The sequence below is a fragment of the Caenorhabditis briggsae genome (assembly GCF_000004555.2).
Source record: "Caenorhabditis briggsae complete genome, chrX, whole genome shotgun sequence".
NCBI lineage: Eukaryota > Metazoa > Nematoda > Chromadorea > Rhabditida > Rhabditidae > Caenorhabditis > Caenorhabditis briggsae.
Window position 1 is genome coordinate 8,523,949 of NC_013491.2, and position 26,487 is coordinate 8,550,435.

The 26,487-nt window shown below is 37.6% G+C and overlaps 5 protein-coding genes across 5 annotated transcripts; 2 read left to right on the plus strand and 3 right to left on the minus strand.

Annotated features, from left to right (window-relative positions):
• Positions 1-1,910: 1,910 nt before the first annotated feature.
• On the minus strand, positions 1,911-4,322 carry CBG14211 (the record flags this gene model as incomplete). The annotated part of the gene is made up of 5 exons (XM_002644330.1): positions 1,911-2,120; positions 2,167-2,403; positions 3,538-3,719; positions 3,774-4,066; positions 4,237-4,322. 5 exons carry the CDS (start codon positions 4,320-4,322, stop codon positions 1,911-1,913), a joined length of 1,008 nt encoding a protein of 335 aa, XP_002644376.1.
• A 1,512-nt stretch (positions 4,323-5,834) lies between these two features.
• CBG14212 lies at positions 5,835-6,283 on the plus strand (the record flags this gene model as incomplete). Its single annotated transcript, XM_002644331.1, has 2 exons — positions 5,835-5,941; positions 5,989-6,283. The coding sequence occupies 2 exons, from the start codon at positions 5,835-5,837 to the stop codon at positions 6,281-6,283; spliced, it is 402 nt and encodes a 133-aa protein (XP_002644377.1).
• A 1,210-nt stretch (positions 6,284-7,493) lies between these two features.
• CBG14214 lies at positions 7,494-9,386 on the minus strand (the record flags this gene model as incomplete). Its single annotated transcript, XM_002644332.1, has 11 exons — positions 7,494-7,717; positions 7,770-7,916; positions 7,962-8,061; positions 8,106-8,282; positions 8,331-8,423; positions 8,469-8,565; positions 8,617-8,725; positions 8,783-8,906; positions 8,951-9,110; positions 9,170-9,230; positions 9,281-9,386. 11 exons carry the CDS (start codon positions 9,384-9,386, stop codon positions 7,494-7,496), a joined length of 1,398 nt encoding a protein of 465 aa, XP_002644378.1.
• A 4,596-nt stretch (positions 9,387-13,982) lies between these two features.
• Positions 13,983-18,543, minus strand: CBG27642 (the record flags this gene model as incomplete). Its single annotated transcript, XM_045239483.1, has 8 exons — positions 13,983-14,081; positions 14,129-14,347; positions 14,394-14,657; positions 14,707-14,904; positions 14,951-15,095; positions 15,144-15,689; positions 15,737-16,657; positions 18,464-18,543. The coding sequence occupies 8 exons, from the start codon at positions 18,541-18,543 to the stop codon at positions 13,983-13,985; spliced, it is 2,472 nt and encodes an 823-aa protein (XP_045099482.1).
• A 2,645-nt stretch (positions 18,544-21,188) lies between these two features.
• Positions 21,189-22,853, plus strand: CBG27643 (the record flags this gene model as incomplete). Its single annotated transcript, XM_045239484.1, has 7 exons — positions 21,189-21,331; positions 21,377-21,685; positions 21,733-21,880; positions 21,925-22,122; positions 22,171-22,443; positions 22,490-22,726; positions 22,776-22,853. 7 exons carry the CDS (start codon positions 21,189-21,191, stop codon positions 22,851-22,853), a joined length of 1,386 nt encoding a protein of 461 aa, XP_045099483.1.
• Positions 22,854-26,487: the final 3,634 nt, after the last annotated feature.

Here is a 26,487-nt window from a genome sequence, read left to right on the forward strand (position 1 = left end):
GTCACCCGTACTCACACCCACCAACAACTTACGCCACTCTGAGAGTGCAATAGAGCGCGTTTGGTCCCTTATAAAGCGCTGTTTTCTCAGAGTAGTCGATTCACATCACCTTATTAGGGTGCCACGTTGCGCATCTTTATACGTGTGCGGGTATGTAATGTAGAGGAATGCGAGGACCCCAGTCATTGTTGACCTTGTTTTGGTTACCAATCCAAATTTATTTATTTCACCGAATGGTATGAAACCCTTGATAAGTGGAAATTAGTATATTTGTGATCGGAATTCAATGAAATATTTTATGTATTCACAGTTCCGGTCAATACGATATACAAAAACATATCTTTTGGGTTCATTTTGCTTATTTTCAGGAGTCTAGAGCACGGCTATCAAGTTTCCGATCACTTTGAAAATTTCGGGGTGGAAAACAGACGTAGATTAAAATTTTCAGTTTTCCAGCTATTTGCCGATTTTCGATCAAAAACATGTTTCACGATTTCAGTACAAAACTATCTTTTGAATCATCTTGATAGATAAGACTCCAAGTCAAAAGGTAACATCAAAAAGCAGGCGACCCACTTTTCCAATTGCAGCCCTTCTCGTTTTGAACTTATGGAATCAAGAAATTACCGTTCCGTTTGAACGATATCACTTGCATTGTTCTAGCCCTCTCCACTTTGCCTAAAATTTGATCAAAATTTTGCCAAAATTGGAAAAAAAACTCATGTATCAACCTCATATTTGGTTTCAATTTGACAATGAAATCTTCCAAATCTAGTAAACCTGTAAAAATAATTCCCATTTAGCATGTTCAACATTTAAAGGGGGACTCCGACCAAAAATTTTTATTGCATTAAAATGTGTTAAAATTTATCTATTTTTAAAATATTATTGCGAAAAAATTCAAAGAAAATCCGAAATCCCCGAAAAACGGCGTTGAAAAGGAAGAAAATTCAAAAAAAGGTGCCGCCGGGGGACGAGGATTTTCAGTGAGAAACCTAGGCCACGGCACCTGACAGCCTTTTTTTCAAGTCGCCGACAGTGGTTTTTTACGTTTTTTACCTGCCGAACATGAAATTGAAAAAAATCCGGAAATTTGCCACATAGGAAAGGCGCCCGCTGCCGTGGCCTAGGTTTCTCACTGAAAACCCTCGTCCCCCGGCGGCACCTTTTTTTGAATTTTCTTCCTTTTCAACGGCGTTTTTTGGGAATTTCGGATTTTTTTTGAATTTTTTCGCAATAATATTCGGAAAATAGATAACTTTTAACACATTTTAATGCAATAAAAATTTTTGGTCGGAGTCCCCCTTTAAAGTCTATTTTTGAACTTTTGAAGGCGGGATCATCAGAAATCTGTTTTTTTGCAAAGTAGGCTCCGTATTTGAAGAATTTTCCCTTCAACCAGCAATTCATCATAGTAAACCTTAATAAGAATGGTTTTTAAAGCGAAAAACAGTTGATAAAAAACCCCCTCTTTTATTTACACTGTAAAAATGAATGCGTTGAGGGGTAAAAAATATTGAAGAGGTGCGATACAAGAAAAATGATGCTCACTATTAGAGAAATTTGATCTACTTAAGAAAAAAGGTAAAAAAACAAAGCACACAATTCAGGTGCTAGTCAACACAAAAACTAAAAACAATGCAGGGAGTGCGTGAAGATTCTATGGATTCTGTGAACTAGTTAACATGATAGGCTTACAGCGAAGCTTCAAAATAACAGATTCTAGTTGGTCAAGGAATGTGCACAAATTCACGAAACGTGAATAAAAAACAGGAAAATTATTAACAGGAAACATAACTCTCTTGGAAACCGGCAACATTTCTGCGGGTTTGGGTGGGAAAAAACAGTTTTAACATTGTGATGATGGGAATGGAATTGGGAGAAACGGTTATTGGAGCATTTCCTTTTAACTAACCAAGGAAAATAGTATCATTGCCGATAAGAATATACTCAATTTCTAGGTCTGGATTGACAATTGGAATAAAGTTTGGAATGGCTTGGCGGAAATGTTGGAAAAGTTGATTGTGATTATATCCGTGCACATTTTGTCTTTGAATCTCATTGTATAAATCTCCAATCCAAACATTCTCATTGTTGAGGAATTGATGGGGGTTCTGATGCTGAAATATCAATTTTGAAAGTCTGAAAAATTGGCTTCAAACTTACGAATCGTTGCTTCTGATTGCCAATTCTCCGGAAATTGCCACCAGTATTTTCGAAGATATCGATTCCAGACAAGCGAAGAATCAGATAAATTCCAGAAATAAAGTCATCGAATGTCTCGTATGGGTTTCCATCGTCAACGAATAGACTAGAATCTTGAGACACCACGTCCAAATTGTCCATTGGCGAGGGATCAAGTGGGAGAGCCTCATCAAGTCCAATCAGCGACATGCTCAATTTCTGAAAATAAATGTTATTATATCAGTTGAAGTTTAATTCAGTTTCTGACAAACAGTATTAAGCTCATTATCAAAAACAATCTGGACGTTTTATTACTTTCACACTTTTCATTTCAAGTTCCATTACAGGGTTTCTAATAAATACTGATACACAAACTTGCGCCCAATTACACGCCTTCACAAGAGTGGTACTGGCTATAATTTGTTCAATTTTTGTTTCTCACATTTCTTTTTACAAATTTGCAAAGTTTCATGGCTTACTTTCTATTTTGAAAGAGATGGCGCGACCAAACCATGCATTGAAGTGTTAGTTACGCAAAGACCAATTCGGACGTCTTCAAAAAGAGCGAGGTGCTGAGAATCTTGATTAAGAGGACTGATGTATGATACCAGAGAAGAAGTCCAACGAAATATGGTTCACAGATTTGTCAATCAGAAGTTGTACCTCCATTCTTATCAAATACAGAAGTCGGAGTTCCTGACGAACAAAATCCAGCTGCTTCGGAAGAAAAAAACAACACACCTCCCCCGTGGCACGCTAGCCATTTCTGCCATTTCTGCGTTTTTTGATGATGAAATATTTGCTGATCAGGCTAACAAGAGCGGTAAAAACAGCCTAATTACTTTTACTGACTTCGAAACTCTTTACAACAAAAGAAAACTTTTGAATTTAAGCCAAGGGTCGTGCCACAGACGCTCTACAGTAGGTCAAGGGCGATTTTCCAGGGTTTTATAGTGGTTTCAATGAAGCCGGCTTCCTCGCTAGATTTGAAATTACCAGACTATGTCACTCAGGGATATTTGAGCTAAAGGGTTCCTTTGGAAAACTACTAAAGTTCGGATGCTTTGAAGGTGAATCGAGCGAAAGGAATCGAGCTTTCACCTAAGCCTTTGGTGAAGAATTTGGAAACTGTAGTCAAATTTTGTTTCTTTAACGTTTTAATGAACTTCAATAAACTACTGTTAAAATTTCAACAGTTCTCGATGTTTTTCGAACGAGTTATGACGTCTTGAATGTGCATCAGTATTTATTAGCTACCCTGTATTTTACTATTATTTCTAATTTTACTTTTTGTTCTGTTAAAAAAAACAAAAAACAAGAAAGCAGATTCGATATAAAATTTTATGAACTCACATCATTAGGCAGTCTTTGTAGTGTGACATGGTTCAATTTAATACTTCTGTGGACAAGTCGAGCCGCGTGCATTGATTCAATAATCAGGAAAAGTTTGTAGCCCAGAGTGACAACATTTCTCTGATTAATAGGCAAACTTCGCTGTACAATTTTCAGCAGTGACTCTCCGACGTACTGGAAAACTGAAAATTTTATTCAACGATAATTCTATCCGAAAATCGGTAGCATTAACTTACCGTTCATGTATCCGAAACGATCTCCTAGCATAATTGCGTTTTGAAGTGGCATAATGAACGCGTCTAGGAAAAAGGCAAATCCTGATAATGCTTGCAGGTTGCTATAATTGGTCTTTTCTCGATCAAGATTGTGGAGATTCCAGTGCATTTTCGCCACTAGCTTCAGATTGGGATTGAACACGTCGCGCACTGAACAAATCACTCCATGGCTTCCGACATTAAGCATTTGCGGATTAATGTAGCGATTTGGAATGTATTGTTGACGCAAGTTCATACGAAGATAGGCATTGTCCCTGAAATTTTAACGGTGTCTGTTTTCTGTCGTATCATTTCTCGCCAAAGTTGCTCATCAATTTTGAATAGAAAGAAAAAAAATTAGGAATTTTACCGGAAAACCAGGACAAAGTATTGATAGAATTTATCTAACCTAACCGCGAACAACTGAACAATGAAAAACACTTACAATGCTCGTTCAAATTCTTCACGTGGCAGTTCGTCCCACGCGCGACGCACTCTTCTTAGTGCTTCTTGCAATCGATCCGGATCCATGTTGTTATGTGCCGGAACCGTTTTTATCGATTTTTCAATGGAATTGTTAGAGATGGGTGCAGCGTTGTAACTTTTACCTGTAATAAAATTTCGTTTATGAGTCGAGTAGAAAAATTGGGAAGATGTCAAGAAAAATTGATACAAAACTGATAAAAGTTCTGGTAAACAATGGCAATGATAAAACTATTAGCGAGATAAATGAGTGACGGGCTTCATTCGATCACATTTCTCACCCTCCGAAAAACAAGAAACAAAGACTGTGAGAACAGGTGGCAATCGGCCAGTGAATTTCCCGCGCTCACACACACACCAATAAATTGCGTCTTTTTGCGCGCCACCCCAATTGGCGAGTGCAAAAGAGCGCGTTTGGTCCCGCACAAAGGGTGATCTTATTGCGAGTCTGTGACCCACCCCGCTAGGTTTCCACGTTGCGCATATGTATTTATACGTGTGTGCGTATGCAACGCAGAGGAAAGCGAGGACCTACCTCTTCATTACTTGGTCGTCTGTTATTGATCTGCGTGTATTGGTTGCCAATCCAAATGGAACGCAAATATCCTCTGTGTGCATCGGAAGAGAGTTTTGAAAACATGATTGTTTCAATTAAGAGTATTCAACTATTTCTTGAGCATCATTGATTTTATTTGGCAACCTAAAGATATATTTTTCTGAGAAAGTTCGTTTGGAAAGAGGAATGCAATTAACAATGATATGCTTGAAAACTTTGAAGAACGACGTTTCAAAACTTTTAAGTCAGGCGTACTGTAATTTATGTATTCAATTGCACAAAAAATTGTAGTTGCTTTAGCAAGCAAAAATTAATCAGCGATGTGAAGATTTGAAGACGACAAAGTAATCCAACGACTTCAAGGCATCATTTTTTTTTGTTTCTGGGTGTTCGGAAAAGTGGCAATCAGTTGGTGCAGGTATGAATTCACGGTGGGGGAGGCTGAACTTGAATTCCGAAAGACTAGTGCTCAATGAGGCTCTTCCCAGACTTGTGTATATTATTCTTCTGTTTGGAGTATTATTTTCCCATCACTCGACACATTCTTAGCATATTATAACCATGTTTCTCATTTATCCTCCAAATATCAACAACGATCTCAGCAGCGCAAAGTGGAACATAAGTTTCAATGTTTCCAAACTGCGAATTTGCGAGTTTTCATTTTGTTTACTATCCATAATCAATGCGCAGTTAGGCTACTATAGAAAAAATAATTTTAATTTCTCATAACGAGGTACTAATTTTCATCAACTTTTCGTCATTAACCCCATTCTATTCCCAGAAAACGATCTTTTGGGTACAATATACGTGATAAACTGAAATCTATGCGGTAGCTTCCTTGTAAGTGCCGGTGAATCATAAGACGTCACAAGTTTCCAAACAAAATGCGATTTTTGTTTCTTGTTTTTTGATTAAAAAATTTCAACGCACGGTTTGCAAGAAAAAACAAACCTAGATATAAATACACAGACTTGGGTTCTGAGGAAGCATCCAAGCATTGAAATATGAAGTTCCTCCTTGTACTCTGTGCCCTAGTAGCCTTCGCTTTTGCAAACTACGGCGTCAGCAATGACAACTACCATGTGGGAGGCTATGGACATCATGATAACTAGTGAGTTCAATTCGATTGGTTACTTTTTGAATACGATATCTTTATAGTATCGACAGTCCATTCTACAAAGAGCCGCATCACAAACACCGCCGTGGAAGACACGGAAGACACGGAAGACGTCATCGTGGAGGCCGTAGTTCTTCGTCTTCTTCAAGTTCAAGCTCCGAATCTCGCTCTTATGAGTCTCGCTCGTACGAGAGAGATTACTATCCATACCCACACCATGTGCCAAGCTATGGAAATGTTGCTCATGAGGCTCCAGCTGCTACAGCTTACGGATCTCCATCCAACGATGTTCCTGCTCAAGCTCCATACGGTGTGAACACATTTGGAAAGAAGTAAAGTAATTTTAAGTGATAATTAATGTTTTTATGGTAATAAACACGTTTTTGTATCTAATGTTTCGATTTTCGCGTTTCGAAGAATCGTAATTGTTGGCAAACCATGTCGCAACTCTGCCTACTGAGGCAAACCGCTACAAAAACTTAACGATTTCTACACAATTTCCTTGTTATATTAGTTTCTTTTATATTGGATTTGGAAGAAGAAATCACTTTGAATTCCAGAAAAAATATTTTTGGGTTACTGTTATAAAAGAAAATAAAATCAACAAGGAATGAATGATAGGACAACAATTTATTCTGAAGATACCATGCTGAAAAGAATCAAAAAAAGTGAATAACGTAGAATTCAAACAGAGTTGTTATAAAACACACTTGAAATTTTTAAAGAGATTCTAGAACAGAAGCCAATTCAAATGTCTCCTTAAACTCTGAAAACATTCGAATTGTGAGCGATTGTATTGGGATAGAGATGCCGTTGCTTGGGTGTGGGAAACCTTTTGTTGGTGTCGAAAGGTACTAGCTCAGACAACTCTGTTGTACAGTTTTTTTCAAGTATTCTAAAATCAATTTTTGCATTTTTTTTGTAATCACAAATTTTCAAAATGCTTATGTACCCGATGTGGTAAACTCAAGAAGAAACACATTTTCTTTGGTTTTTTTTTCTACGTGATTCACAAAGCGTCACGACATTGAAAACAAAAAATAATCTTCGCTCTTTTTTTCAGATTTCTTTTTGCTCCAAAACAAAATCTGGATATATAAAAAGTGGGGTCCTTTGGAAAACTATCTGGGATTCAAATCATGAATTATATTCTACTATTATATATTCTGGTTGCTTTAGGCTCATCCTTTCCTTATGGAGGACATTATTATTACCCTACTCGTTATGGCTATCCTTCCAACTAGTAAGTTGAAAATGGTTTCAAAATATAGAAACTCTTTTTAGCATTGAGAGTCCGTTCTACAAGGAACCCCATTACAAACGTCGCCGTCATGGAAGGAAACATCGTCACTCCGATTCTAGATCCGTATTTCGTTCAGTTTCCGATGAGATTGAGTTTATTCCACCACCTGTGATTCCACCTGTGATTCCACCTGTGATTCCACCTGTGATTCCACCTGTCGATTGTTAAATGTTTATTTTTCAAAAATTACCAATAACCAAGATTTTCGCAATTTCAAAAATAATATATTTCAAACATTCTACTCTACAATGGTTTGATTGTTTGAGAACTTGACTTAATAGGTTTTGGATTATGGCGTTTTGGTTTAAATTGGGGAATCTGTCTTGGGATTTTCGAAGGAGCATTTCGCGGAGATTTCCCTTCTTTTGGTTTTGGTGTCTCGCTAGGAGATGGAGTACTGAGAGTTGAAGCAACTGATGGCTGTTGTGTATGAGTGACCACTGGAATTGTCGTTTCTTGAGTGACAGCTGGAAAATTTAGTATACATTCCAACACAAAGTAAAACTTATGAAATCTTACAACTTGGTGCTTCGCTTTCATAGCTTGAAACAGAAGGCGTCGGAACCCATCCGGGCCTTAGTCGATATCCTCCTTGTGCGTCAGATTTAACTCTTACACCATGTTCACCACCCACTACAGTCATCACTGGAGACAGATCTGAGTTTTCTGAAAATCAAAATTTCTGTGAACTGAACAATAGTATAGGCAAACCTCTGTTTCCTGGCATATGCCCAATGGTAGGTGGATCATACGACCGGCAACACATGACTTCTTTCACTTTTGTCCACACATCATTGCACCAGCTCAGCATCTAAATCGTGCAAAATAACATGACAAGGGAATTTTCAAACTTACAATTATAGGGCAAATAAGAGGGAAAACGAATTTTAGCCAAGTGATCAAAGTGTCAGCGTCTTGGGGTACATCTATACTGACATCAGAGAACTCGCGGCTGTTATATGTTTCGTAGAAGAAGCATAATGTGATATATGGTCCTTCTATGCATAGAAAGACGCACGTTATGAAGATCATCTTAAATTCAAAGACCTTTCAATTTATTAAAGATAGCCCTCCACCTACCAGCTTTGCCCGACTTCGATGCTCTTGCATTGCTCTGTTTCTTTTTATAAATTCCGCATATTCCTGAGTGTTTGGCGATATGGAGGCGGCTGTCTGAAAAAAGATGTATTAAAAAATAATAATTCAAAAGTTATTTACTCTTTTCTGAAGAATCGCTCCAATAGCAACCAGAATCACTGCCAAGCAGCCGGTGTAAACAATCAACCGAGCAATCACGTAACCAATCGGGCCACCGCTGAAAAATTGAATCTAGAAAATGCGAAAAACAGAAAAATAGGAAAAATACCCGTCTATCCCACACACGTAGCGGTTGCGAAACGGTTTTGTAGGAATCACATTCATGAAAACAACAGAAGCAAAAGAGATTGAGACACAGCTCAGAATCAGACTGACTCCTAAAGTAGTTGTTTTTTTAGGTGAGGTGAATGAAAAAAAAAACTAAACTAGTTTACCTGTAATACGTAGTCCACTAAGATACTTGTGCCCATGAGTAACATATTCAGGTCCCAAAATGATTCCCAACGCTCTCTCAGCCCCAATTATCATGAGAACAAATAAGGTGTGAAGATGGACAAACTAAATTTTTATGAAAAAATTCATTAGAATAAAGTAGAAAATACCTCCTGAATTGCAACATTGAATGTGCACATTCCATTGCTCATGTTCCAATTTCCGTTTGCCACAAATATCAAAGCGAAGAAAATATTGAAGGAAAGATCGATGATATTTACGAAGCCCAAATGGCAATACATCAAATATATTGTGGTGCGGAAAGATTTTCTAGAAAGTAGGAGTTTGAAAATTTCCATAACATTTTTAAAAAATTGTAAAATTCTTACGTTATGAGCACCGCTACAATAAACAAAACATTCAGAAAATATGACGAAATCAGTAATGCAGCTGGAATTGATTTACGCTGTTTTAACCAAAAATTGTTCAGTCAGACTCACCGATTAAAATGGCATTTGTTGTTCGTAAACTTGCCGATTGCGTTTCTTTAATTGTGACAATTGCCAGAGTATCTTCTTCGGGAACATATTCGACTGTAATAGTCATTTCAACGCACACGTGCGGCAGTTAACTGGTGGTGGCGGGGGAATAGAGCTCCAATAAGAGTGGAAGGGGGAGTTTGTCACGATGTTGTTATAGAAACGGGGAGAATGACTAGGAGAAGCAAAAATGAAGAGAAGAGAGAAAAGGAGGGAGAGGAGAGTGGTGCTGTTCTTTTCAACAACTCCTAATCCGTTACGTCGAGCGAATATTCATAGAAAACATTAGTCGTTCTAGAAGAGACCGAAAATTTGGTTTGCTATGCGTTATTCTTGGCGACTTTCGATTTTTTAATCGAATAAAACAAATTGCTAAAAATTGGACATGAACTCCTTCAAAATTTGCTTGGTCCACAGTATATTAGGTTGGTCGGAAAGTAATGCGCGTTTTTGATGTACTTTAAAGTTATTATAAAAACAAAGCAAGGAAGTATTAATCGAGAGGATAATGTCCATCATTAATGACCCCTTACTGCCAACGTAAAGTACCGGTCAATAAGATATACAATTCGTGTTTTTCAACTGTAACTTTTTTCAAAATAGAGTTAAAGTATCAAACATTTCTGTAAAATGTAGCAAATCACCCGAAAAAATTATACAGAAACATTTTTAACTTGAAAATCGAAAGAAAAAATTTTATCGAAAAAATTCACTATTTGGAAAAATTCGGATTTTTGGATGCTTTTTTCGAAAATCTGGAAAAAATAGAAAACTATCATGGCTGTGAAATATAACATTGGGAACATAATGAAACAGACTTTGACCAACTTTTAAACAAATATTACCTCATTGAAGTCCAATTCCGTGTATGGCATGGTTGTTCAAAGTGTCAATTAGGGATTTCCGACTTCTGGGCTATTCCAACTATCGTTCCACAATTTCAAATGGTCAATATTTGGTACTTTTTATGTTTTTATCATTTTTCAGGTGTTATTCTACAATATCTAATTGTTTTCAAATCACAAATATGTTCCTTTGAGCTCCAAACACTGGTTTTCTATTTTGCGAGGCCCGCTAAAACCAGCATGATGTTCACTTTTAATCATTCTGGTAGAGCCGGTTGAGGGATTCAAATTAGCAATATGAGCCAACACAAGAATGTTACATCTTGAACTGCAAATGAAAACAGACCCTGTGAGTCAGGAATGGGCATTCCACAAGCGGTAACCATGTTTAAACCAGAAGCCGTTAACCAGAAGCCGGAAATCCCTCGTTGACACTTTGAACAACCATACCATACCCGGAATTTTACTTTAATGAGGTAGTATTTGCTTAAAAACTGGTCAAAGACTTTTTCATTATGTTCAAAATGTTATGTTTCATATTCATGGTAGTCTTCTTTTTTTTCCGGTTTTTCAAAAAAAGCATCCAAAAATCAGAATTTTTCCAAATAGTGAATTTTTTCGATAAAATTTTTTTTTTTGATTTTCAAGTTAAAATTGTTTTTGTATCATTTTTTCGGGTGAAATACAAATTGTATATCTTTGTGACCGGTACTGTATATGCGAAGATTCGAAGAACTCCACTGGCTGTGGCTCGAAGTAGTTCGTTACCCTAATTTTCACTTTTTCCCTATTCTTGAACTTTTTCTCGGCGAGATAGTGCTTTATTGTTTGGAACAAAGTAGTCGGATAGTGCCAAATCTTAGCTGTAAGGCGGTTAAAAGGCACTTGCCCAACTCCGAAAAATTTTTGAGCCATTTTTGCGGTGTGGTGTCGAGCGTTGTCGTGAACCATAAACTTTGACGATGTGCCCACTCCTTGCCGTTTGAGCATCAGGTCCACGCGGTACAGCTAACCTTTGTCGTGACAAATAGTCACTATTTGACCATGCTTCAGTAATTCAAAATACATCAGACCTCGCGTATTCCACCAGACACATAGCATAACCTTTTCTCCGTGCATGCTCGGTTTTAGGGCCACGATTTTTTGAACAGCGCAAGAGAAAACTGGCCACTTCGACACGCTTCATTTTGTTATTATCGGGAAGTTCGTTTGACACTCTTTTTCAGCATCTGTTCTTTTATCCAGAATAGTGATAAGGGTGAAATTAAACTGTCCTTATAAGCAGCGAGTTGTTTGGCACGGTTCCAGTTCTATTGCTTATCCTAAAGAATCGCCGACAACGTTTTTCAGACAAAACTGCGTGTTTTGCCTTCCAAGCATTGGTCGACGTTACTGGAACGTTGGAACTAGCGTCAATATAGATTTTTGGATAGAGCATGTTTTCTAAATACTGATGAAAAAAAAGCGGTCAGCTTTGGCGGCTGTTTTCCTGTCTTTTAGTTCACGCTAAAAGTAGGCTCAAAAGCGAAAATGTTGATTGGGTATTTTATTAAATCTTTTCTAATGCAAATATGAATTCAAATATGAATTCAAACTATCAAAAACAAAGCTTAAGACATGCTCATTAGAATATAGGAAACATTAGGCCGAAGCCATCGTTTACAGGCAAATTACAAATCACCAAACTTAGCGCGCATTACTTTTCGACCAACCTAATAGATACTGGAATAGATTTTAATTAGTGACGATTCTCGCTTCAACTGTCTGTATGACTTAACTTCTCATTGTACCAACGTTTTATCAATTTACCTATTTTGGTATCTTTCTTGGCTGCCTATATACTCTAGCTCACTATCAGGGTAAGATTCTATCAGAGAATTCAAGGTATATTCATTTTCCAATTTCGAAAAAGACTACCTACTTTAACTTATTTTCTTCCGCTCAAGAAATTTTTTGCTTTATTGCCTATCTGTCCCTTTCTTATGTTTTCTTTTAGTCATGTTTCACCAGCAGGAATCCTCTTTCTATATTTGCGTGCCACATCTGTCACTGAGCTACTTTTTTTTCAATTGAGAATCGAATCAACCGAGTTTTACAACAGTCTCCACGAAGAAAGAAAATGGGAAAAGAAAGGAAAAATAGAAAAAGGGGAAAAATTGGGCAGCTGATCCAGTTAAAAAGAGGCACCTTGTGTTTGCGGAGCAAAAAAAATCGAAAAGAGAAGGCCTTGAGAGATTTTTGAATGGAATAAGTTAAAATGCTATTACGAAATCGAGAAGTAAATAAGGAAAGCAAAAATGAAATATTTGATTACAATTTCTAGAAGTCATAGATTTGTCTCAAAAAAGACAATTTTCAAAACAAGGAAAACGTATATGTTTTGGAAACAATTAAATTGAGCTTTTCAAGTTTTACGGAAACTTATAAAACGTTTTTCTCGGTTTTGGAATGTTCACCAAAACGAACGTATCCCGCATTGCCTTTAATCATTATTTCTATAAGAAATATTCGAAGACCGACACATTGTTCCTTTTCAATTATTAGAAACTCTTGAAACTGACTTATGATTATTAAAAAAAGTGAAAAATTATGATAGAAGAGATAATCATTCGAAATAAGTTATTGCAAAATAAAAGTAAATGTGTCTTGAATAAACTAGCATTAAAATTATGAAATCCGAAAATTTCAACTGAATCTCCGCAAACTTTTTTTGCAGCTGAGGACACAGTGTGATCCGATCCATTTATCTTGGTCTCAATTGTCGATGTCGTGGATGTTTCTTTTTCAAACCCGGTTTACGAGGTTCTTTTTGCTGACACCTGAAAAAGACTACAAGTAATGGAAAGAAGGTTTTTAATATGAATGCCTTTAACTGACAGCTTTGAATCAATTGTTTTCATTCTCAGTGAGATGACTCAATAAGTGGTCAACTGGCAAAAAATTCATAATACTATGGAAATATTTTGTTTTTTGAACATATTTTGGGTGAATTCAAATATAGCCCCCACCCCAATTCAAGTATAGCCCCCCAAAATGAACTATAGTAGAGCCCCCCACCACCAAAAATCTGTAGATTTGGAAAAGTTTATCAATTCGAAATGAGCCTCCCCACCCATTCAATTACCCCCACTTTTGCGTAGTTTGTGGTGTGTGAAGGGTACCGTAGCCGTCATGATGCAAACGTTGGGTGTCTAATTTTCATTTTTCTTGTTTTTTTTTCGGAATTTTTGTCTTTTTTCACCAAATATATTGTTTTTGGGATCTTTTTTCTGAAAAATATATTCATATGTGAAACTTTGACAGCTCCCAAAGAATTGAAACACTCAAAAATTCAAGCTTAGATGTTACGGATGTTCGGATTACCAACAAAAAACTATTCGGTTCCTTGAATTCAATTTCTAATTCAACTTTTTTCAAAAAAAAAGATCCAACTCACATATTTCGGCCGGATTACTTCCAAATTTGTGGGCACTTGACACTTTCCTCGTTTTTTTTTAAAGATGTAGGTGCTATCTGAAATGCAACCTGGAATGCTATAAAAGACCCTTTCACATAATGTCAAGTATTTTTCATCGGTGAGGTCCACAAAAACGGAAACAGAGAAGAGTTTTAAAATTCCATTGAGCAAGATTTATTTCCAGTCGATAATTATAAAGTTGATGTGAAAGCAACAAAACTTTGATGATGAAATCTGGGAACGAGATGTGAAATTTAGGGGCAACGAGATAATTTTCAGGAAAACAGAAGAGAATGAGCATAACAACAAACAAAAGTGGGAAACTGAAAATTACATTCTTTGGATTAGGATCGAGCTGCTCTCATTTGGTCTGTCCTGATGGTCCCTCTTCGGCCGACGACGGAGAGAACATAAACACCATGTATATGGCCGCCTTCTTCAAAAAATCGTGGTTGACCATCTGAAAAAGTACTCTATATAAACGAAAAACATTATTATCAAACTCACTTTTTCCTTGGATTTTTCCTCCTCTGCCTTTATCACTTGGTAAAGGTCGGACTCTTCGAATTCGAGAAAAAGGAGAAGGGAGAGCATCTGGGTGAGGACTTTGCTGAGGTCCAATTTTAAGCTCTCCAACCCATCTTCCTTGGTTGGATCGACGGAATGGCGGCACGCGACTTCAGAGAAATCCTTCAAAGCCATGATGACTTCATTTCTCGGGACTTTCTAAAACAAGAAATTTCAAACACGCTTGGAGAAGCTATGTTCTCACGCATTTCGAGCTCTTAAAGCGGTCACTACTCAGATCCCTAGCCAAATCTTCAATGCCAACCACTTTGAAGAAGAAGTAAAGCCCTTTAAAAAGCTGTTGGCAATCTATTGTTGATTCTCCACCTAGAAAAGAATCTTCAGCGGCAAACGAGCAATCATTTGAGGTTGCCAGATCGAGCGATTTGATGCGGATCGCGAAGTACATATCACAGACCATGACAATGGCCATGTTGAAGGCAGCTCTCAGAGCAGATGTGCTCACCATCTAAAATAGAAAATGCTCTCTTTGAAATTTTATTTCGCGTTTGACTTACTTTGTTAGTACGGGCTACACTTTTGTTGAATTCGAAAACCCTTTTCGCGTAATCATCAACCATCTTCAATTGGAGGACAGTCGAGGCCAAAGTCACAGAGACAGTTGCCAGAGGAATAGTACTGTGATTATCTGTGAATCTCTTGGCCATGACCAACACGTTGTGAAGGGATCTCGAAAGTGTGGAGATTGGAACGGTCTTCAAAATAAAATGATTTCAGCTATAGCTAAGACCTGAAACCCACGGCTTCATACGAGGACGATGTCAGTTGGTCGATTTCTCTAATTTCATTCTGGAACACTGTATAGTCCATTGCAAGCAAGCAATTTTTCAGAACTGAGAGGGCAACACGGCATTTGATTTTTCCAGGCTCGTCTGTAGTCTGTTGTCTGGAAAAGTAGCTTGATGAAACTGACAGACCATTTAAATCAACTTACAGAACACTTAGATGCTTCAATTTTTGTTGGCGTGGAGTGACGAGGTGTGAAATTTTCTGCCTACGAATGGGAGTGACGAGGCTTTGAGGCTCGGTCGATTGACGTTTACGGCCCCTGGATGACTCCTCCAATCTTTTCTCCGCTGCTACAATTTGACGTTGACGTGGCGAGAGTTCTTCAATGTTTGAGAATTCTAGAGCTTCAACACAACGATTTATAGAACGATATTCGGCCGAGTTGGACGATCCTTCCCCGATACTTGACGCTTCTCGGGTGTCTTCTAGACTGTCCGACACTTCTTTGATGTTGGACGCTTCTTCATTGTCTGGCAGTTCTTCCATGTCTGGAACTTCTTCGATACCTGCGGCACCTCCCCAAGTCCATGAAGCCTGAGCACGTTTTGGTTGATTGGAAGATAACAGGAGAGATCTTTCGTTGGGAACTAAAAATGCTTTCCTTTTTCGAGAAGAATCTGTACCACGGTACTGTATTTCGTGGTCGACGAATGGGTCGTAGAGCTTCTCACGGATGATGATTCCGGTAATGCTGTAAAAAATGAGTTAGGATGTATTTCTAGACTACACAATACTTACTCTTGCGAGCCTTCTCCTATAGAACTGAGAAGAGCATCAGCTTCCATCTGGGCCGCTTTTTTGAAGTTCCACCTTGCTTGTCGAGGCTTCCGAGGCTTTGGTATGCTTTTGTCCACGTCATTCACCAGTTTATCGACGACAGCCTTCGCGTCTCTTATCATATCAGGGTCCTCAACAGCATCCACAACTTTATTCCCGGCAGTACCTTTCGTTTCAGCAGCGACGAAGTCATCATCGAATCCAAAATTGAAGTCAACAGCGTTTGGAGACTTCAACTCCACGGTAGAATACTCTGGTGCACTTCGCAATTCAGCCAACTCTTTTGCAATCTCGGAAGCCTGAAGGACAACACCTTTTTGACTTCCAGTGACATCCAAAATCGGCAATGATGAAACCACGTCGGCGGCATTCTTTAAAGCCAAAAGATCTACGACATCAGTAGTTTCAAATGGGACAACGGATTCGACATCAGTGTTTGCTTGTGCTCTCGGACGATCCTTCATTTCATTTCTGCTTTTGACTAGTTCTGGATTCTTTTGTGATGATTCGCAATGAATTGGAGTAGAACTTGATGCAATGATGATTTTTCCAGGGATTTCCGGTTCTGCATGCTCTTCATCCTCCATCGGCTTCAATTGAGATTTTGCCACGCAGTCGTTTTTGCCTGGTCCTTCTCTTTCGGTCAGCTCATCCGGTCTGTGAGGGAACAGTTCTTTGTCATCCATGGGTTTTGATTGAGATTTGGCAGCTTCTTCCCGTTCTTTTTGGTTCCTGGCCATGATTATGCAATAGACATTCTTGAGAAGCGGATCGTACCTATGTGCCATGGCAGCTTCATCCCGTTCTTTTTTCTGACGTGATGAGAGTTCAAGAGACGTAGTCTGAACATCTGACCTTGTCCTTTTGGGTGGTTCATCCGGTCTGTAAGACAATAATTTTTTGAAAGTTTTCGAATGTTTTAAACAGGATTTCCAAGTTAGGATAGCCGACTAATTCAAAACTGATTCTCACATTGGGTTTTATAGGTCAAGTACAGTGGGCCTCATAATGATAGCACCACCCAATTTTTTGAGGTTTTCAGAAAAACTAAAAAACTTGGAGATAAACGGCCAAAGCCATTCGATTCAGCATCCCAAAAAAAAACCGGCTCTTTCCGGGAAGAACGGTCCCAAAGCGGGACCGTCGGTCCCATCATTAGACCGCCGGTCCCAACGAATTGCGACAACGGTCCCATTGTTCCGACAACGGTTCCATTGTTCCGACAACGGTCCCAATGGCCCGAAAACGGTCCCAATGTTCTGATAACGGTCCCAAGGGTACGAAAACGATCCGAAACAGGCTTAACCTGGAAACCCTATTGGAAAAATCAGAAATTGTAATTTTTGTTTCAACTAAGAAACACATTTCAGCAACAAAAACGAACATTTTTTTTACAATGGGACCGTTCTCGCAATTCTTGGGACTGGTGGTCCGATGATGGGACGGGCGGTCACGTTTTGGGACCGTTCTTCCCGGAAAGAGCCAAAAAACCTACGTGTTTTTAGAATCAAGTACCGTCCAGTGTATTAGGACTACAGTAACCAAAAGTCTTTCTGCACAAAAATGACAAATCTCATGTTTTTTGAGAAACAAATTGAGAATTTTTTTATTGGAATTCATCAAAATAATTTTTAAACAGTCTATTTTGACAGCTTACACAAAAATTGATTACTCTTTTCAAGTTTTAGAGAACTTTATTTTCAGACATTTTCGTTATTTTTGGGTTTTCGAAATAAATTTGGAATAAATTTTCTCCTGGGCAAAATTTTGAGCTGAAACTCATAGAAAATACTTTCGCATATAGCTATTCCGAGTCGTCGTTTGTAATTTAAGCCGAACCGAATTTTCGAAAACGAGCCTTGAATTTCGGTGATTCTTATTTTTTTTTTCTTTAAAAAACTGAATTTGTCAAGTGCAAATTTTTCAGTACGAAATCATAATTCCGAAGACAATTTCGGTAACTTAGAGAATCTTTTGAAAGTTTTTCACTTCTTTGAAAAAATTTCCTTTTTGGCGTATTTTTCCGTTCAAAGCTCGAGCTCATTTATGAGTTACCAGAGCTCATGAATGTCTTGAACAATTGCACCATAAATACGAGCAATCTCAAAACATTTCCTGTGAGTTTTAGCTCAAAATTTTACCCCGGAGCAAAGTCATTCAAGATTTATTCCAGAAACCCAAAAAATAACGAAATGTCTGAAAATGTTTTTTTTTCCAAAACTTGAATAGAGGAAACAATTTTTGTGTAGGCTGTCAAAATAGACTATTTAAAAATTATTTTTACGAATTCCAATAAAAAATTCTCAATTTATTACTCAAAGAAACATGAGATTTTCCGTTTTCCAGGGTGGTGCTATCATTATGACACGGTGTGCAGACAGACTTTTGGTTACTGTAGTCCTAATACACTTGACTGGTACTTGATTCTGAGAACACATAGGTTTTTGAGATGATGAATCCTGTATAATCATGATTAGGACAGCCAGCTATGCCGCAAACTGCAGTCGGCTGTCTACAAAAGTTTAAGGCTAGGATAACGTTACATGCCTCGAGAAAGATGGTGACGTTTAATTTACGAATTGCGCATTTTTTAAAATATCATAGCCTCTCTGAATGGGAGGTTTTTAGCGCCACTTGAGAATTTTTTGTAATAGCTTATTTTTTAAATCATAGTTTAAAATTGCTCACCTTTCAGAAGACGTTGTGATGGTGGTGGCGATTTCCGATTTACCATGAGAATCTAATTTCTCGGGATCGTTGTCCGACATGATTCTGAAAAATTATATTTGAGTGATTTTCATTACGAAAAACAGCTGAGGATCAAGTACAGCAAAAAAGAAATTGATTGATGATGCCACAAACACGAAAAAGGGAAGGAGGGACTGGAAAATGTATCGAGAACAGAAAATATCGCTAGTTGCGCAAGTTTTACTAAAAATAACAACATTTCTGTGCATGTCTTTCTCATATTTTGCATATTCTGTATTTTGTGGTATGGAAAAGCGTGGAGAAAAAAGGGAAAACAAAGAAAAACACTTTTGGTTTAAAACTGCATAAAGAAAATGAGGGCCGATATGCACATTTGAAGTTGTTACGCACTAAACAAAGCGCACTTGTCATACGGAGTGTCGTTAGTAGCGGCCGATATCGCTTATTTCGTAATCGAAGTTTTAACCGGAAAATGTCTCATGAACGGGGAAATCGCAGATTGTAATATCAATTGAAAAATGGAAAATTTTCTTGTATGCTGAACATTCGTGGTAATTTCATTTTTTAGACATCAAAAACGTTTCGATTCAGCTGTTCTCAAAAAATTCTTCAAATCCGATTTTGGATTTTTATTTCAAGGATTTTGCCGTAGTGCAAATAATTTCAGTAATTTTGAAGACCTTAATTTAGATTTATCGAATTCAATCTTGACGGCAGCTTCATTTTCAAATGGAAAAGTATTGAAACTAAGCTTGGCAATTACCGTAAAAACTGTAATATAGCGTCATTGGTTTCTATTTTTCAGAGGAGTGCTTTGGGATGATACGAGATAATAAAATATAGGTTTTTACTTGATTAACAGGGTACCGAAATGAATGAATTATGTGTAATTGCTGATAATCTCAAGCTCCTGACCACTATAACCAAAGAACGTTATACACGAATTATAAAGTCCAGATTCCGAAATTCCGGATTTTCGAATTTCTGGATTTCAGGATTTCAGGATTTCAAAATTTCATGATTCTGGATTTAGGACAATGGATTTCTAGGTTCTGGATTATGGATTTTGTATTGTGTGCTCTGAATTATGTGGGTTTTAAAATATATTCTCCTAATTCTAAATTCCGGATTCTAGATTCTTCATTCGGAATTTTATAATATATCAATACCTACATCCCATTTTACTAAAAGAGTTTCGCCATTTGAAACAAAAACTACCAGATTGTGAATCGAGTAAAGCGTCGAGACACTTCCAAGTTGCTCATCTCAGTTGAAATTCTCATTTAAAATTGTCTACATTATTATCCTCTCGTGCCGCTTCCTAACCACTGGCGTGAGTTGATCAAAATTTTTATACTTAAAAAATAAACTTGTTTTCTGTACATGAAATTGTCAGGATTGGCAAGACGAGGATGTCCACGACTCGGAGATAACGCTTCTGCTGCGCTTGATGGTATTAGATATTTGAATAGACGATGGTCCCATTCCTTTTCCCCTCTGCAACATCTAGTTTTTTTAAAGCTTATCCATGTCAATTGTTTTCAATCGTTTACACATACTGATTCAAATGTTTTCATTGTTCAAACATTCTGATTCAAATGTATACTAAAAATATTTTTTCATATTTTCGGATTATCCAAAGTTTTGTCTTTTTTTTTAATTGGTAGCAAGTTCATCTTACTAATCTCAAAATCTAATTTTTTAGATGTAACTGATCAGTTTTTCCTGATACATATGACATTCATGAGTTTGTTGAGTTTGTTTCAGAACTTGAATCGTTTCTGATATGGAACATAAAATGATGTGATGAGGATGCACCAAAACTATGAGGCGTGAATCTGTGAAAATGATAAAGTGCTTGATTTCAGCAATGTCCCAATCAGGCACATTCTGATTTGTTTTGATCATCGTAAAATTGTGCGTTCAACTCTATTATGAAATACGTTGAGTGGGACCACAACAGATTTCTCTGCGTCTCTGCTGTACAGTCAGTGACTCATCAGGCCTGTGCGCGTTTTTTGTGTGTGAGTGTATGTGAGCGCGCCTCCTTGCGCATTCTTCAGCTTTCTGTTCTTCCGTATCGCATCGTTATTTATCTCTCTTTGATATTTTAAGGTAGAATTCACAATTTTCGTTGAGTACATACCACATTATCTTTACCCATCGAGGTGTATGGTATGCACTATAATGAATGAAGTGACGTGTCTGCTGAAAATTTATCTTTCCGCGACTACCTAGATTAACATTAGCTTCTGTGTTTTTCACTATATATAGGACATAGAGACTGTGCATATTTCCTCACTCTCAACTTTCTTCTCCATGGGCTCAAAATTTTGACACACATCTTCTAGTTATGGCGTCTGGCAGAAATATACTTTTTCCCAAACAAGCCGACAAATATTATTATTTATTTTGCTTCAAAGTTATGCACACGTATTTTTATCGCCCAGAGGGCAATTTCATATCGCACAATATCTATCAATGTCTTTATCTAAATAAATCATACAAAAACTAGCAGTCTTCTAAATAATTGATTATCGTACATCCTTCTTGATTTCCGTTGTTTATTCTTTGAAGCCTGAGATCATTCGAAAGTTTATAAATATGATTTTAGGGTATGATGTCACAGAAGATGGATCTCAAGGAACCTGGTTCTGGCGAGGATCAATCTATCAAAGCAATCGAAGTACCGACAAAATTGCAGATGAGTGTTTCATCATCTTCTTTGGAAGAATTGCACAGCCAACATCGCATTCTACACATGCCAATGAAAAGCTCTATCTCTATCATCACTCTTGAGGACGACGATGATGTTATTTATGATGGCGAGACAATCAAAGAAAAATCGTGAGTTTAGAGAAACATGTTTAATCTTCAATGATTACTTTTCAGTCCGATTCTTAAAGCTCAGAAAAATGTCATAAAGAGAATTTGGAATGAGGATCCAGTTGGTCGTGAACGGAAAACACTGCCTGGCATTCAACAAACTTTCAAGAGAATGAAAAATTGCGGGAGCTCTCCAATGGTAGACGGAATCCCAAGTTCGTCTAATATCGTGACTTGCTGTTCACCACTTTTTGAAGAAAGTTCGGAGGATATCGGATCGAACCGTACTGGACTTGAAAACTACATTTCGACAGTTGAAAAAGTAGTCAGCTGCTTCCAGAAAAATTATTTGGAATTGGAGTTTTCACGTACCACGTAAGTTTTTTCATCAGTTTTTAGACGTTACCAGTGTTTTTCTGCAGAGATCGGTATGAAAAGAGTGGACCACAAATTAGCATGCACCTGGCTATCACTGCTCTGAATAAATTCATAGAAAGCTATGAGTCTTCCTCATTCTTCCAGGAAGTGCAGTTCGTGCGTCAGCTGTTCACGGAAACTGCATTTGGCACGGTAAGACTGTAGTACCTGTCCTCACTCGGAACTTTTTTTTACAGAAGATTCCAATCTCTACAGTGACCAGAGCGTTGCACTACATTCTGGAAATTTCAAAGCGAAACAGTTCTGAGAATGAATTCGATGGCAAGGCATATCATTTCAGTACCACTTATAAGTTCCTCACAAATGCTGCCATACATTTGAAAATCGAAGATGAATGCTTCTCCAGAGATTTCACCGCTCAAAACGTGTCCAAGGTGAATTACAAATCACTGACATATCGCTAAAATTTGTCTTTAATTCAGTTTGTAAATCCGTCCTCTTTGAAAGCAGGGATTCAAATGTTTATTGTAATGATCAGCGAGAAATCGGCTGTATCGAAGACTTTGGTGCAATTCAAATTGAAGAGAGAAACTCCTGAAACCTCTTCCAGACAGGAAGTATCGGTTTCTACTGGTTTCGGAATGATTCAATGCCGATCTTTTTTGGAGAAGCTTATTGATTTTACAAACTATGTTGGATTCTTCGAGTTGGCCGCACAAGTGGAGATTGATGTTGTGACACAAAACAAAGAATACGTATGTCAATACTTTTCTCGATTTTTTGAGTAATCATCCCTTTCAGATTATTTCACTGCGTGACGTGTTGAATGGGCTGAGCGATGTGTTCATAATTTGCAGTACGCATTGCAAAAGCCGGGATGCCGTTCGCACAAACATCTCAGGAAATGCTTCTTACAATATTGACTACAACCTCTTGATCTCTCACCTCTTCTGTCTCTTCAAATCTCTTGATCCGAATTTTGCTGAATCCGATCTTGGCAAGAAAATAAAGTTTGAATTGTTACTGAAACATGACAAGGTAGGTTTTACCTAAGTTTTTGGTGAATTATATTCATTTGATTTTTCAGCTTATCAATGGACAATTCGTCGAAGTCGGGATTGTGGCACTGCTCTTCCTTCTCACACCAATTACATCCAAAGAATGAGTTTATCAAATTCATTATCCATCTGAAGATTCAGAATTATCGATACTTATCATCTAGATAATGTTTTCCCATCTTTATTCGGTTCTCCGTTGGAAGCTAGTTTTTTAAAACAGTATTCCTTAGTTAGTTGAATAGTTTCGACATTTTGAGACCCAACAACTGTTGTTTCGCATTAAACGTAGTTTTTGATAATAATTTTGATGTTAATGCTCATCCTAATACTTTTCTCTATTGAACACTTTTACCCTAATTTCATCCTCAATGCATTTTACCCGCATATCTATCCACATGTTCACTCGTTGATATCACCGTCTGAGTAATAAGTGCATCAATTTTTGCTCCGCCAGTTTTCATATAGCCATTTTAATTTTCCCTTTTCCTCAACCGCCTCATTTTTCGCCTGTGAAAGTACAAATGCATCCAAAGGGAACATTCTCGATCCCTTTTTTTGCCGGTTTCTGACCATGTTTTACCGAAGAGGGTTGATTGTCAAGGGAACCTTTTAAGTTGACCCTCGAATTTGCATGAACTAATTCCACATGATGAAAGAGCGTCTTTCGAATATAAATAAATTTTTAAAATCTGCTCGATTTCTAAAGTGCTGCAATTTCAGTTTCAGTACCAAAAAATCTATTTTTCAGTGTAAAACCGGCATTGTTCAAACGTGATATTTTTCACTCTTAGAAGGTTTTACGATTAGAAACTTTTTGTGTCGTACTTCAAACTTTGTGACAATTCATATGTTTACAATTTCATCAGAAAAGTTTCCGAACTTGGGAACTTGAGCCCTCTCGAAGTATAGGAAAACTGTGAAAACTTCTAAAACTTTTTCCAAAAATTAATTTTGTGATAAAAATATAAAAATATAAAATTCCACATAATTTTAGGTTTAACACAAAAAATTTCAAGTTTAAAACCTTCTAGGAGAGGGGAAAATCACATTTGAAAAATGCCGAATTTAAAAAAAGCAGCCGATGCAACAAACCCACAGAAACCTGCTTTTTTTAATCAATCAGGAAAGTTCAAAGTAACATCGGTGGATTCCGGGTTTTGTATTATGTGTACTGGATTATGTGCGCAGGATTGCGGAATATGTACTCCTGATTCTGTATCCCTGATCGCAGATTAGCTTTCTCGGAATCTGGATTTATTTATTTATTTATTTATTTATTTCAACGAAGGGGAGAAAACCACTAACACGTGAAATGTCTATGAAACTAGGAGATATAACAGGGACATACATTTGTAGTAATTGGGAGATGAAGGAAAAACCGAGTTAGTAATTAGTTGAATTCAAGACAAGAAAATGTTTTAGATCACAGGATTGCTTAGGTTTGAAATTTACGACTGCTTAGGCCCAGATCTTCGAAGGTTTTATGACATTTCTTAAACTCTTCCAGATAACTAGGGTAGTTTTCAAAGTTTTATAACAGAAAATGCTTAAAAGATGGATTTTGTGATTGCAAATTTAATGCTTACACAATATAATGTCCGTATAAATATAATGTCCGTATAAACCTGCAATTCACTCTACTGTTCTCATAATTTTGAACAAATTTTCTTTTTTTAATTCCCTTATGCGTAGGCGCCGCAATGAAAGGGGCGGGGCGACCAAATTTTTCTCCCCTTTTCAGAAGTCCATATTTGAAGTCTTGTACCGGGCGTTAGTGCCTCATTATTTTTAAGGTTAGAACTTGTCCCTATGTAATCGGCTGCGAAAAATCGAATGAAACCATCAGTTTTTTGATATTTTCGTTATTTTGATTCGAAAAATTCAAAAAATAGGAACTGAACTGACAAATTGGACTGAAAGTATTGGATGGAAGTCCGTGCCACCAGATTTTTTGATAGATTCTGGTAGTTTATAAAATGGGGAATTGGATTTCAAAGTAAAATCAAACTTCTACCGACGCCCTTGGTTCACAATTTTCAGCGAAAGTTCCAGCCAAAATACAAAAAAATTTCAGCGATGACCCCAACATTTTTTTGCATATTTTAATAAAACTAAGTCTTGTGTATATCTCTGCCAATTTCCAGAAAGAATTATTACTTTTAAGTAGTTTTAATACCCATCCGAAAGTTCACAACTTTCACATTTTTTGGTTTTTTGGAAGTTTTGATGGTGACACAGGTGAGTTTTCTTTTTTCCATAAGAAATTTTCTTTTTTCCATATGACACTAAATACTATCTTAATTAAAAAATTCTACTGACGCCCTTATACTGAAAATCGGCTGTTTCCTCATTTTTCATAGAGCAATTCGTTTAAAAAACAGGAAGAAAGGAACTAAGAAAGGAGGCGGCAGGCAACGAACAATCGCCCTTTCCTCTATCTCCTCTAGGGCTTGCACAAAAAGTACAACCGTGGCCACTATCGCGTCGATCCGAAGACGGCTGAGGTTCGAATCCCTCATGTGCTTGTTAGCTTTTTCTTTAATTTCCTTTACGAATTTTCCGCGCCGCAGGATTGCAAGCTTTTAAACCCCGCCCACTTTTCTGCGCACCGCAAGAACATGAGGAGAAACTCAGTACTTGGAGTCTGGTACAAAAGGGTCCTTAACTCGGGATTGAATGAAGATTTTTTGCTGAAACTTAGGAATGGACTTTTATAAAGTAGGAGAAGGCAATCCAACATTAAAAACTGGGAAATATCTATTTTGAAAATGTTGTTGTGGTGCCTACTTATGCGTAATATTCTAACTCTGCCAAATTCGGAATGCCTAGAACGACTGGAACTTCTGAAATCTACTTATAGAATCTTCAAAGTCGCAGGGTACTATAAAATGTGTGAAACTTTCTAGAATGTTAAGAATGTCTGGAATATCTGGTTTGTGCCATTTTGTTTACTTGACAGAAATTCCAAAATATCCTCCAATAAGCTCTCCGGTTATTATCACCAGCTGGTGTCGCTTCAAAGTCCGCTGGTGCTTCGACTGGACCTCAAACCAGGCATCCTCCGGTTGGTAAAGGTGGATCGTAGAAGATTTTTTTCGCCACCAAAGTTACTTCGAAGTAAATTTCAAAATCTTAAATTCGCTGTCGAAAGATGTCTTTCGATATTCTGAGACTACGGTAGAATTTGAATATTTAGTTTCCCAGCCGCTCCCCACTCTTATGCCTTATTTCGTAATTCATTGCTCTTTCCCCATTTCCTTTATTTGTAACCTTTCCCTTTCCCACCTTTCATTTTACCGACCAGCCCATTACAAAATCCCATTAACTTGTCTGTACCTGGCTCGTCTCGGTACACAAACTCCGCCTCCCCATTACAGTACCCTCGCCCCTATATAAGCGGCGCTGTTCTTTTTATTTCTCATTCTTTTCCTCTTTTTTGAATCTTCTCGTTTTTCTCCCCAATTTTCCTTTTTCTCCCTTCTTCTTACTCTCATCTTATTATCAAGCATTTCTAAATAAAAGGCTAAATTACCCATGTATAGCATGAGTTCCCCAATTCTGGAGACCTTTGGCAAAGTCTAGGATAGATTAGGATGGCCGTGAGGCACCGGGTGGGTAACTGGTCTTTGGTCACCGGCTTTGTCCGACTGATCCGTTGACTGCCTTCAATGGCAACAGGAACCCTGTGAAAAAGAGGTACCGCAACGAGAAAGATGTTCCTCCCGGATTTCCTCTTTCATA